At 32.8% G+C, this 13,749-nt stretch overlaps 1 protein-coding gene across 3 annotated transcripts; it reads right to left on the bottom strand.

The window, feature by feature from the left end:
• Window positions 1–3,355: 3,355 nt before the first annotated feature.
• LOC149486565 (putative RNA-binding protein Alsin2) lies at window positions 3,356–13,095 on the bottom strand. Of its 3 annotated transcripts, none has more exons than XM_089698201.1 (8): window positions 12,880–12,925; window positions 12,698–12,792; window positions 12,255–12,347; window positions 10,701–10,799; window positions 10,059–10,277; window positions 9,766–9,978; window positions 6,713–6,918; window positions 3,356–5,020 (listed from the first exon to the last, which is right to left on the bottom strand). In XM_089698201.1, the coding sequence occupies exons 4-8, from the start codon at window positions 10,794–10,796 to the stop codon at window positions 4,906–4,908; spliced, it is 849 nt and encodes a 282-aa protein (XP_089554327.1). In that variant the 5' UTR covers window positions 10,797–10,799; window positions 12,255–12,347; window positions 12,698–12,792; window positions 12,880–12,925; the 3' UTR covers window positions 3,356–4,905. The 3 variants fall into 3 exon arrangements, with proteins under 3 accessions (XP_089554327.1, XP_089554326.1, XP_089554325.1); XM_089698200.1 differs by having other exon boundaries at window positions 12,269–12,347; XM_089698199.1 differs by lacking the exon at window positions 12,255–12,347 and having other exon boundaries at window positions 12,880–13,095.
• Window positions 13,096–13,749: the final 654 nt, after the last annotated feature.

The raw sequence follows: 13,749 nt of genomic DNA, 5'->3' as shown, positions 1-13,749 counted from the left end.
ATCAATACAAACACGTCAATCCTATAAACTGGAGGGCTGAAATGAAAAACAAAGGGCATAACCTAAAAAATGTATACTTCATAATTATTGTGCTATTGTGATTCATGTTTGTAAGTAGGTAAATTTAACTAAAAAGGTAATGAATGACGACTGAAATATTAACTTACGTAGCTGTTTTCACATTTCTCAATTCAGGAGCGTAAAAATCTGGGTTGTTTTTAAAGAATATGCCAACCATTATAGCGTCCACATTAGATAGATTTCTACTGTCTGCTTTTTCTAAATTTGGTTCCATGACAAACAAAAATAACACATAAAGAACAAAACTGATTACAGACACCTTGAATCACAAGAAATAAGTTATACAAGAAACAAAACCAAAAGCGAAATTCAGCAACGACGTGAGTAAACGTTGGGATCACTTGTTATTTACGCCGCTGTGACGTCATGGCAGATGCAGCCAATCATGGATGTTTTCGGTCACGTGGTAATTTAAAAAAATATGATGTTTTTTCTCGACGATTTATAAATAAATAAGTTATTATTTATATCATTTATTAATTTAAATCGCTTCAAAAACCTTATATATATATGGATTACACAAAAAAGTAATTTATTTTTTATACTGTCAAATAGCCTATTATAAAGTGGACTGAGTTAGTTTTAAGGAATATAAAAGACGAATTGTTGTTAGCGCAAACAGACCAATAAATATTTTAAGTATTAGATAGATGCTACATATTTTTATTGTGTGTTACGAATTTTTTATTTTATCGAAATAATATCTCGAATTAAGATTATACGCTTGCGTCATTTGCTTTATATTAATTCAAGGTGCATAGCTTAATGCCAAAATAAAGACTACGTATTTTGAGAAGATTTAATAAATCACGATCAATGTCACTTTTAAGTTCGTATTTCACTTTTTTACTTCAATTGTGTTTTTTACTAAAACATGAAATTACCTACCTCCCTCTACTTATAATGATTTTCAAATATTCTAGTTTCTTATGATAAACTTTTTGACTATTTATTTTTAGACACCAATTTTTATTTGATCAACATACTCAGTCGTTGTTCTATTTTTTAAAGTTCCTTGTTCTGCTTGCGCTAACATGCTAACTGCGAGAAGGATTTGAATATTAATAGTATAATAATGCACTTTTTACCTTTCTTAGATGTCTGAATGTAATGTTACTAGAACATGCATCAATGCAATTTTGTAATGTTAGTTCTTTAAATAGATTTGATCTCATAGAAAATCTTAATAAATCTCATTTTATAAATAAAATCTTTCTATTTGCTGTTTTATTAATATTAAATACCTACATTACTACTTCTTTTGGGTGCTAATTTTTCGATAAATTATATGGTAAATATTTTATGTTAATTGGTTGAAAAATAAATTATTTATTATGTCGATCATGGTTATATACGTAAAAATATTGATTCTTTAATTATATAGAAAAAGCAATGGCCAGTCTGCCCACATTATCTATAATTTTATGATATAAATTTATATTGTTAGTACCTACTCGTCCCCTAGGTCTTTTGTATTATTTCTATGTTTCACTTTTGCCATAATAGCGTAGCGCTGCCTAGTTAAGTGTAATTACGTGTAAGTAGCATAAAATGCTATAAAAATTACTATAATAAATATCTTTGAAAAATATTATGTACCTACGTGTTTTTATTTATGTTTCATCCTTTTAGTGTGTTGTTATAATAACAAGTACCTACAGGTTTACTCGTTATCTATTAATAGCAGGCCTGTGACTCCGCATGTAGGTATTAAAAACATACCTACAGGTGAGGGCCATTGCGCAAGGGCTAATCTGGCCAAGGCTGCCTCAAGCGAAATAAGACACGATAAGTTAAAATTAAAAATAAATTAGTTGTTAATTAATTAATGACTATTGATTATTGCAACAGGCTTATGATGGCAGAGGTTGTTTTTATAAGTTCATGATATTGAAATTATTATAAAAAATAGTTTTATATAAATAACAGATGAGGGTATATTTTTCTAATCCTGGATCTGAGACTTATATTCCTCAAAAAAAAATGGTAGGTATGTAAATGAACACGTGCTCGAATGGAACGCGAGCTAAATTAAATCATATTGCTTATCAGACTGAGTACCTACATATTTCCTTGAAAACCATTGCGAAGTAACGCTTCTGTAACGATAGTTACTAGTTATTATTCTGTGTCTATAGTTGGCACAATACTTTGAAAAGAACAAGCAAATTATATTTGACAAATAAAATAACGATAAGTTCACTATTTTCACACCTAAAAAACCCGGATCGAATATAATTGTCGCATTCCTCTGGTTAATTAATCTGCTATTTGATTGAACGATTACCTAGTGCGTTCTTTGAATGGCTAAAGCACAACTCGTCAAGTTGTTAAACGTCTTGACTGACCGTTATCATTTAGCATATTCGTTGGATTGGACAGGCTTGTCTCACTCCGCGAGGTACGTCCGTTATTTACCTACGACGCAGAGCCCAGCCGGCCGCAGAATGATTATCGAATCAGTCGATTAAAAATATTTCGTGCAAATATTTTTTAACGATTTGGATGAAAAAAATGTTTCAAGTAAAAGTTATTGTATGGCGTTCGGGTGCTCACCCACCCACGTCACGATGTACTGACATAAAACAACACGATACATTTAATCGAGCGTGTGCGTGTTTTGTATTTGCTTTTTCTTTTGTGTGTGCTATCATAACGGTCGCGCGCGAGTCGCATAATTGTAAGTACTAGGTTTGAAAAATTATTTTTTTAGAGCTTACCTACAATTATAATGATACTATATTAATACCACAGTTAATTACTAAATAGGTACATACTAGGTATCAACCCTAACATCGTAAGAAAAGATAAGGGCCACGCTATAGAAAGAGATAATTTTGTGCAAGTTAAATACTACTGTTTCGCGTAGTAGTAAGGCTCGCATTTATTTATATCTTTATGCCGAGTATTTCTTCTGTACCTGTAATATTAACTATTCTGTGGTTTGGATAAGGGAGTGGGTTATAAGTTAGTAAACAACTTGACGAGTTGACCTCTAGTCATTCAAATAGCAGATTCAACCAGTTGACTGGGACATATACATCGTCTCGGAGGTCATCAGTAAGCAATAAGCATGTGCCCAAGGTACTTAAATTGCTTTGATCTTTCTATATTTAAATGAATCAAACAAATACAATATTGTATTTAACCCATTGACCACCGAGCGGCCCGATCGGGCCGAGACACAATAGATTTTCTATTGTGTCTGTGATCCGAGGACTGACGGATTAAAATATGAATAAGGAAGTCAGGATTAGTAAAATAAAACATGCTATTTTGAAAACATTTTATTTTAACACAAAATATGATAAAATAATATTAACAGTAATAGACTGGATTACATTTAGGATGCTCTGTCACAAAACCAGAATTGTCGTTAATAATTAACTTACTAAGCCTGCACAATCTTGGAATAAGCATATAGTTGAAAATAACAATAAAAAAGCAAATATAAGAATTTTAAAATCTTACAATAATACATGGGAATCATGCATTCTAATCCTAGACTTATCTATTTATTGAAATTCTTTGCAATCACTACCTAAAATATTACAATCATAGTAATATTAATAATTAATTATCGTACACAATTCAGTGCAAAAATTTACAAGTCTTAATGAACTCATTAACGCTAGAACTCAAAACCTAAGCATATTGTCGACTATTACCTATCTATATGTGTCACAATATTCGCTAAGTCTTTTGAGCTATTAACTCTAAACACATTTACTTTGTCTGCCACAAAGTTACATATTTAAAATATTAGTTACAAGTTACAATTTTAAAACTTTTTATACAATTTTGAATTTGTAATAAATTTTTCTAACATAAAATATTTCATTAAAATATATTATCAACATTATTGTATATTTATGCGAGATTAAAACAAATATGGCAAACAAAGAAAAGTAATACATTTATAATATTCAACATTAAATTCCTTATGCTACATTACATTACTTATTATTCATACTATTCCAATATATTAAATAAGCTATGGTAATCAGAAATATATTTCTGTCACTGCACCTCGGTATCGATTTTCCTATATTGTGATGTTTTTCAGTCACATGGAAAAAAGCAATTCTATGAATCGAGGTAAAATAAGATTTTATTACAATGATGAAGGTTGAACTTCAGAAACATGGTATATGTCATATACGCAACAAAATACAATTTTTCGAAACAGAAAAATTATTCTATTCTCCATTTATTAACGGAGATATTTCTCCGACCAAACAATTTGTATTAGCTTTGCGCTTGTTACAATCCCCATGCTTGATACAAAACAGTTTTGCAAAAAGTCTTTTTTTATTTAAGTCTTTTTTACATTTGAACCTTACTAGATGCCTACAAATAATAAGCTATCTGAGAGGGATACAATACAGAAGTAATAAGGAAATTAAGTATTAGAAAACACGTACGAAAGATTTGATTAGTATTTAGTAACTGATAATTTACAAGTTAACAATTATAGGATGCACTTATTATGAAAGGTGTATTGTCATCATTTTATTGACGGACGGGCTATTTAGTCATTTTACAGAAAGTCTAATATTTTAAGTGTTGAAACATGAAAAAGTTTATAATCCGTATCTATTGCACATCTTATTCTATTCTTTTACTGTTACTTACAGCATATACAAAATTAACATTTCAACTCAATTTAAAACTGTGTCAAAAACCCGCCCAAATAGAAAAAGACATCAAAGATTACAGACAGACCAAAATTTAAACTTCCAATATTGTTAATAATACCCCATATTGATCGCAAGCGCAAATCTAAGCCAAGCTGCATGGCGGGTGGGGCGGCGGCGGGCGGCGCTAGTCGCGGCGGCGCTCGCGCGAGGCGGAGCGCGCCGAGTGGCTGCGGCGCGCCGAGCGGCCGCGCGAACGGGACCGCGTCGCGCGCTTGCTCTTGCTGCGGGACCGGCTGCGTCTGCAATTCATTATTTATTGACATGATAACGTTTTTAAAATCGTTTAGTCGGGTGACATGTTCAGAAACTTGTGTCACACCAAAACCTCACGAGCGCGATCGCAGGTATACCGAGAGAGAGACGGACCTATCTCCCGTCTCATCTCGAGCGCTGCCACCAATAAGACGTTATCACGTAAACATCTCGATCGTAAACCTACTTTACAAACAACCATTTTTTAGTTTTTTTTTTATGTTGAGTGCCAGTTTAAGGCTGAATGACGGTGTTTTCATACATTTTTGACGTGACAACGTCTTATAATTCGATAGCACCGGATGCACGCACGAAAAAACATGACTCATGCGGCGTTACCTCGCTCTGAGGCGTTCCATGTAAGGCTTGAAGTACAAGCGAGAGCGCGGAACGAGCAACAAAGCAGTACAATCGAACGTTGTCACATTCAACTATCGTCAGTAAACCGACTTTACAGACAACCAATTTTTATTTTTTCTTTTATTGTTGTTGTGTGCCAGTCATCTGCGGCTAGTAAATGACCAATATTTTTTTGAAGTGAAAACTTCTTAATAGCGGCGTTGAGCACCTTTTCTGTAATGGGTATAAAATCTTGAAACTCGCGTCAGGACACGTGACCTGATCGAAAAAGCGTAAGACGGATACCATTCCAAAATATCAAACATGCTCAACGTTAATAATCAAGTTTTCACTTCTGCCGGCCCTCCCGGAGTGCAATCGTCTTTTTTTTAATGTTGAGTGCCAGTTTAAGGCTGAATGACGGTGTTTTCATACATTTTTCTTTTATTGTTGTGTGCCAGTCATGTGCGGCTAGTACATGACCAATATTTTTTTTTATATTATAAGCTATAATTTATTTTATTCAGCTTTATTTACATTTGATAAAAATTCTATTAAAAAACAGACTTTATTTACGTAAACAATATATATGTATGGCTTATGCAAAACATTATAAATTCACTGCATATTTGTATACAAACTTGACTTTTGACAGCATCACCATATACAAATGCACAATGTGACTTATCAGTTATCTCTTCACATCAGTCTATTCAATTCAAACTCTATTCATAGCATTATCTATTTGTATTCATCCTCATTATAAACATTTTACCTCTAACAATTTCTAGTTAGTTAGATTTTACTTCTCTGAATACTAATGCGTAATTACTCTTAACTATAGGGCAGTTCAATAAAGAAACGAATCTTCAAAGGCGGCGCTTATCATTCCCTCTCGCTTACACACGGCCGTACGGTATGCAAAAAAAAATAGAAAAATAAAATCACTAAAATGTATTTGATTTTCCCTATAATAGTTTTTATCATAAATTTACAATGACAATTATGCATTTGCGAAAGTAAATAATGTTTTATTGGAATTTGACAAAATATGTTCTTTGGGAAAAGTTGTTCAGTTTTATGGGCTCATTACAAATATTATGGGGATTTTGTTACATTCTGTATACGTAAATATGATAATTCATATAAATACACAAATACCATAACAAAAAAGTTTGTCAACAAACAATTTGAAATAATTAATAAAATAATTATCCATTTACGTTATTTTTATACCGTACCATACGTCAGTGTCAGCTTTAGCCGCCATTGAAGATTCGTTTCTTTAATGAACTGCGTAATACAATCTCCTACGACACCATCTCTACCACGATACTCACTTCTTCTCCCGCTCCCGCTCCCGCTCCCGGTCGCGCCCCCGCTCCCGCTCCCGCTCCCGCTCGTTGTCCTTGCGCTCGCGGTCGCGCGGCACCTCGCGGTGTCTCCGCGCGCGGCGGTCGAGCTCGCGCCCGCCCACGTAGTGCCGCCGCCCGCCGCTGCGCTCGCGTTCCGCGCCGCGCTCCTCGCGACGCTTCTCTACCGTTTTCTGTGAATTAATGTTTTATTACTTCCGTGTAAATTTATTTTAAGTTAAATAGAAATTGACGACGCGGTTGGCGCAGTGGTAAAGTAACTGCCTACTGAGCCGACGGTCCCGGGTTCCATCCCTGGTCAGGGCAAATATTTCTGTGATGAACTCAATTATTTGTTCTTGGGTCTGGGTGTTATTTATATATGTATTTATAAAAAACTAGCTGTGCCCGCGACTTCGTCCGCGTGGAATAGTGACTGCATAGTAGTTACTACTTTACACACAATTATTGAGTAAACACGTCTTGAAACACGTACTATCATATACAACTAAATTATAAGTACTTACACATTATTATAAAGTTAAGAAATAAAATAAATAATAACACAAAAGAACTGTTAGTAAAATTTATTACTAAACTGAGCTAGGTATAAAACTTAGGTACAGAAGAGTTCAAAATTTCCAGGATGTGGTTATTCTCCCGCTCCCATATTCCTTCTACTTTCACAGACTTTCAACTTTTCCCTTTCACCCCTAGTAAATGGCAGAACCGATTTTGATCTAAATTCTAAACCATGTCTAATCATACCTATATATTATGTACATGTCATATCCTTTCGTTTGGTACTCCATTTGGATTATGTATCCCCACTATCACCCCAAGGTGCCCTATATGTAATAAACAGATTAACCAATTTTGATAAAACATGACTAATTGTAATTCACACGTCATTTGATATGCCGCTTGATTATATTATTTGACCACATTCGATTATTCATTCCCACTTTTACCGCTATAAATCAATAAATGGATGAACCGATTTTGATTAAATATGCCTCATCATACTTCTCACGTCAGGTCATGCCCTTTCATTTGATATGCCACTTGGGTATATTATTTGACAACTTTTATTCCCACTTTTATACCTATATCCAATAAATGCATGAACCAATTTTGATAAAATTTGTCTTATTGTACTTTACACGTCATGTCTTTCATTAGATAAGTCACTTGAGTATATTTGATAAAATTTATTTATTTATTCCCACTTTAACCCCTATATCAAATAAATTGATGAACCGATTTTGATATAATTTGACTTGTTGTTTCTGACAGGTCGTCTTTTTTCATTTGATATATCACTTGGGTATAACAGACAACATTCGTTTTTTTCATTCCCACTTTTACCCCTCTATATAATAAATGGATGAACCGATTTTGATTAAATACCTATGCCTCATTATACTTCTCACGTCAGGCCATGCCCTTTCATTTGATATGCCACTTAGATATATTTGACAACTTTTATTGCCACTTTTATCCAATATATGGATGAACCAATTTTGATAAAATATGTCTTATTGTACTTTACACGTCATGTCTTTCATTAGATACGTCACTTGAGTATATTTGATAAAATTCATTTATTTATTCCCACTTTTACCCCTATATCAAATAAATGGATGAACCGATTTTGATAAAATTTGACTTATTGTTTCTGACATGTCGTCTATTTTCATTTGATATATCACTTGGGTATAACCTACATTAACAACCTACATTAACAACTAACATTCGTTTTTTTCATTCCCACTTACCCCTATATAATATAATAAACAACTAATGTAACAAAAAAACGCATCTAATTCGTAGTACCCGTTAGCGAGCTACGGTGGCACAGACAGACACGCAATACACACATAGCGGTCATAACACCCCTCTTTTTGCGTCGGGGGTTAAAAATATAATACCTACGATATAATTTCAAAGACCTTTTATATAGAAAATTTACCTAGAAGCAACCATAATGCTATTTGTGCAGGTTTTAAACTTATGAGCAAAAATCTAAATAAAGGTCCTTGACCCCCCCTACTACCCCCTCAGCATAACCGACCCCCCCACGCTTGGGGACTTTCGATATGATCATCTGGACATGTCAAGGAATAACTTTAGCGTATAATTTACGTAATAAAGTAATTCATGTATAGAATGCCTTAGCAAATGTTCGCTGTGATTACTTAAATGGTCATAACTTTTTTATTTATGAACCGATTGACATGAAATAAACACTAAATGTTAAATGAAGCTTACCACAATATATTAGTGAAAACCGCATCTAAATCGGATAAGCCATTTCTGAGATTAGCGTGTTCAAACATACAGACAAACAGACAAACAGACAAACAGACAAACAGACAAAAATTTTTTTAACAACAGTTTTGGGTTTGGGATCGATTTAGTAATAACCCCTGCTAATTTTTTTTTACATATTTTTATTGTACAGACACCACTTTTCTAGAATTTTATTATATGTATTGATTGATGATGATATAATATTTATCGTCGCCCAGTACTCACAACACAAGCCTTAATTAAGCTTACTGTGGGACTAGGTCGATTTGTGTAACAATGTCCTATAATATTTATTTATTTATTATTATTATTTATTAAATCGGTCCTTATTGCTCTTTCAATTAGTGAAGATGCTATCTGTTTGTATTAGGTGCTCACAAACACAATAGGTTATACAATCTTGGGATGCGTGCATGCTTCTTTGGAATCTTACTTTAACCAATCGTCTAAATAGGAGTGCAGGTTCAGGCAGAAAAAAAATGTTAAAACGGTCATAAATTGTTATCAATACTCGCAGTCACATTAAGGAACAATTAAAAATAATTAAGGAAAATATGAGTATAAAATGTCATGCATACGCTATAAATCAATTACAATATTACGAGTTTTATTACTTAATAATTACTCATTAAAAAAAAATCCATGTCACGAATATTTATTATCGTCAACTTTTTCTTGTAACTATGCAATAAAGATAAAAAGTCGTGCCATTTAAAATGAATTCTTACCTTCAATTCAGATAGCTTCTCACGTATAGTAATAAACCCAAGATGGAGTTTGCCGCCAAAGTGATCAGCCAGACGGCGGTCATTATCGTGGATACCGAGGTACGCAGAGCACACTTCACACACTCGCAACTTTTGCTGTTGGTACGACGATGCCGGCATTGAGTTACGGTACTCTTGCTCTGCCACTGCCTTCTCTTTACGCAGTTCATCTATCTAAAATAACAAATACAAAAATATTATTAATGCATTCCAAATTATTATTATATAACATTTGCACCACTTTTAGATTATACCTCTCCCATTAATTTGACACTCTCTTCGACCATGCCCTCTTCCCCCAAAGCTTCAGCTCGGGCCAACTTCTGCCCAATTTGCTCAGCCAACTCATGAACAGCATTTGCTTTCTCAGTAACCTCCGCTGATAGCTCTTCCTGTGTCTCAGCTAGACGCTGTTTCGCCGCGGTCGTGCGACGGTCGCAATCCGCTATGAACGCCTCTAAATGCTCTGTTGCCTGCCCATCAAAATTTATATTAATATCACGATAGAATAATATGGGGAAAATGCAAATGTTTAAAAAATAGTGATAAAATAATCAATATCAATTAATTACAGTACATATGTTGAAATTAAATTAAATTGGTAAATATTTTCATGAACCATTATAATATTTTCCAATCATTCAGAATATAAAAAAACTTCAAACATACACAATATCTGATGCATTTTGTAAACCCCATCCTATGAAACATGAGATTTCAGCATGATGTGCAAAAAAGAACTATTTTAATTAAATTATAAATATTGAATTTTAATCTTTTAATACATCCTTTTCATTAAGTTTTAAACACATTATTATTATTATCTCAGACATAAAGAAAATAATTAGAAAAACAGAACATACAAGAATACAAAGTATAACAAAAATAATACTTACATCAATATCATAGAAATAATCTTTGGTTTTCGAGGCTAACTCATAGTCGGCACGCAGAGCCAGATCATGAATTTTTGGACACTCACCTAGATCCATGCGCTGTAAGACAATTCATTATAGATAATTATGAGGGAATTTATCTACAATCGTGAAGGGGGACGGAAGAATATATGAAATTGATTTTCTCTAATGTCAAGCATAAAGGTAAGATATCAAATGTGTATGGAGATTCACTCACTATATTTTATTTTTTATGTAAAAAAGGTCAGATGATTTGCAAGTACATATGCCAGAAATAGTTGCATCTTTAGCACTAGTCCAGATAAACCTACACAATGACAAAAATCAGTGGGAACTATAAGTGATATAAATCAATCAAATAACCATTGTAATTATACAATCCCTACCTAATAACAAACCATCTCTATCTCTAATTTGAAACAAAAATAGACCATTGATAATATCTAATATAAAAACAGATATACATAAATGTATAGAGAAGCTAGAGATAGATATAAAATAAAACATCAAAACCCCTATTGAACGCAAGTAAATGTTTAAAAAATACATACAATATTATGTCACCAACACAGCTCATCCTCAATATGGTTTCTCCAGCACTTAAAATTATTTTCATAATACTTACAATACCCGTGAAATAACCTCGTTACTATCCTAACCAGGAAATACTCTTATAAATAATCTCCCAATTAATTATAACACAGATATGACTAGAACACTTTCCGTAAATAACAATCATTCGTAACCTTAAAAAAATATTTATTTCCCATTGTTACATTGGGGATACTCCTATCACATTAGCATATGAGATAATATTATCATTTACTTAGTGATAAAAAAACTTACATTGACGTAGGTTTGGTAAACATTTTTATTTAAGTATTTATTTGTAACAAATAATGTTTTTCATTTTCATAATCATTGAAACTAAAAATTTCGATTTTAATATTTAAAAATAAAAATACAATTAATTCCATTTCCTAAAATAACTTACAAGTTGTCATTATTATGTGTATTCTTAATACATATATTGAAATATTACTGCACATTTTTTTTTAACCAGACCCAACAACCATGAGATCCATTATTTGATATTTCCCATAAATATTGTACATTAAGAACTTGGGATGAGTTATTTTTTATTTTTCGAAAGCATTAAATTTATTATTTTAGATCATAATTATACTGTTAGTTTTTATAATGTACTTTTCTTTTTTTTTTGTTTAATTGGGTGACTGACAACCAATATATAAATATCATGCAATATTTATTTTATTTATATTTATCCTAAATTTTCATTCACTAGCCACTTAAACAGCTTGGTACATACCCAATGTAGTAAGAATGAATCAGCAAATTGTTCTCCCCGACTTTAAAACTTTTTGTATGATTTTAACCTTGTACTCACCACAGCAGCAATAGAAACCGAAGGACAAATTAAAATTTTAAATTTAAGCCTGAGTGTTCCATTAAATTAAATTCTGCATAGCAGTAAGTATACAATCAGCTAACTAGAAATGTTTTTATACGTACATCTTGGTACTTACAGAACAGCCTAACTCATACAATCTATCCCTCATCTGTTAAGTATTGTGATGAGCAATAAAGACTAGTGTTGGGCATTTTCTGAAAAGCATATTTCACCACAGTTAAGGCCACTCTGATAATAACTTTTGAGGGACTACAGTATAATTATGTAGAATATGATTCAAAATGGATGTGAACTGCAAACATAGGGATTTATTATGGTTTGAATAAAAATAAAAAATCGCTCACAATAACGTCCCTATGCATGCAATTGAATAAGATTGAGAACCCAAGTAATGATTAAAATGTATCATTATAAAATATAACTACCTTGGTTTACTGATAATTAATAAATCAAGTATAATATATTAGAATAGTAAATCAAAATGATCAAAATCCAGTCTATCCCATCACTCTTTAACCACTACATCAATAAAAAAAGAACTCACCGTAGAAGATAAGATTTCGTGAGGACAGCATTGCAGTAAAAAGGATTTGCATACGGAATCATCATAGAATTTGACACCATGTCTATCCGTTTCGCCTAAAAAAATCGTTGAAAAATTAGTATCGTAATCGAACGGAAATTCTAATTTTAAGGAAAAACAAATGAAAAGTCCACGCTGAATACCATTGCGAGCTGTTCCCATCAATTGATCCAACATCGCCCTCATTTGCTCGTGAGCCGACATGGTGGTAGTTTTATTATTTATTTTACAATATGTAATTGGCAATAAATAACAAAGATAGCTGAAATTTAAAACATACTGAAGGAATACTAAAATTAATTAGGTTTAGATTTAATCCACAAGCCAACTCAATGCAAGCAAATTAGAAAATGGCGATAGTTCATACTTCATAGTCATAAGTCAATTTGTCGATAGACAATAGATGACGTCAAGAACTGTGAACTGTCATATAATTGTCATTTATCCACATTGAGCTGTTATTACTACGTATAGAGGAGACACCACGAACAAAATCTGTGCCTCAGCCCTCAAGCGCGGCCGCGGCGGCGCCGGTGCGGGGCGGCTTGTTAGTCATAGATTAAGCGATGTCATCGACTCACCGCTATAGAGGTGAAACTGTAAATAATTTATCTATTACTTATGAATTAAGAACAATCAATGTAACAAAAAAAAATATAATTAATCTAAAAATGTTGTGTGGTTTTATGAAACCACGGTAAAAGTGAAACTGTTCGAACGGTTCCGAACACTGCTTTGTGTAGCGCATGTCGCGTGTCGGTCGGCTGCCGTGTAGGTATACCGACTCGGCAGCCGCGATACACGCGACATGCGCTACACAGACCAAAAAGTTTGAGACGATGTAATAAAAGTTTCACTTTAATAAATAAATTATTAATAAACTTATCAATTAAAAACAATCAATGTAACAAAAAAAATTAATACGAAGGTAATTTATTTTCATCTTTCATGATCCACAGTACATACAATCTTTTCTAAATGTGTAAAATTATTCCCCGTTTTCCAATTACAGA

This window comes from Colias philodice, chromosome 8 (assembly GCF_061535455.1).
Source record: "Colias philodice isolate Cphi_HAF_F1 chromosome 8, ilColPhil1 Martin Lab GWU primary, whole genome shotgun sequence".
NCBI classification, from domain to species: domain Eukaryota; kingdom Metazoa; phylum Arthropoda; class Insecta; order Lepidoptera; family Pieridae; genus Colias; species Colias philodice.
The sequence above is the reverse complement of the archived record's forward strand: the minus strand, read 5'-3'. Positions and strand labels throughout refer to the sequence as shown.

Bases quoted from the DNA above. Each gene is read 5' to 3' on its own strand.
- LOC149486565 (XM_089698199.1), bottom strand. From the start codon at position 12,940: ATGTCGGCTCACGAGCAAATGAGGGCGATGTTGGATCAATTGATGGGA. The intron at 10,800-12,697 runs GTGAGTTCTTTT...ATTGTCTTACAG, and splicing joins ACGAAATCTTATCTTCTACG to CGCATGGATCTAGGTGAGTG. The intron at 6,919-9,765 runs GTAAGAATTCAT...ATTAATTCACAG, and splicing joins AGAAGCTATCTGAATTGAAG to AAAACGGTAGAGAAGCGTCG.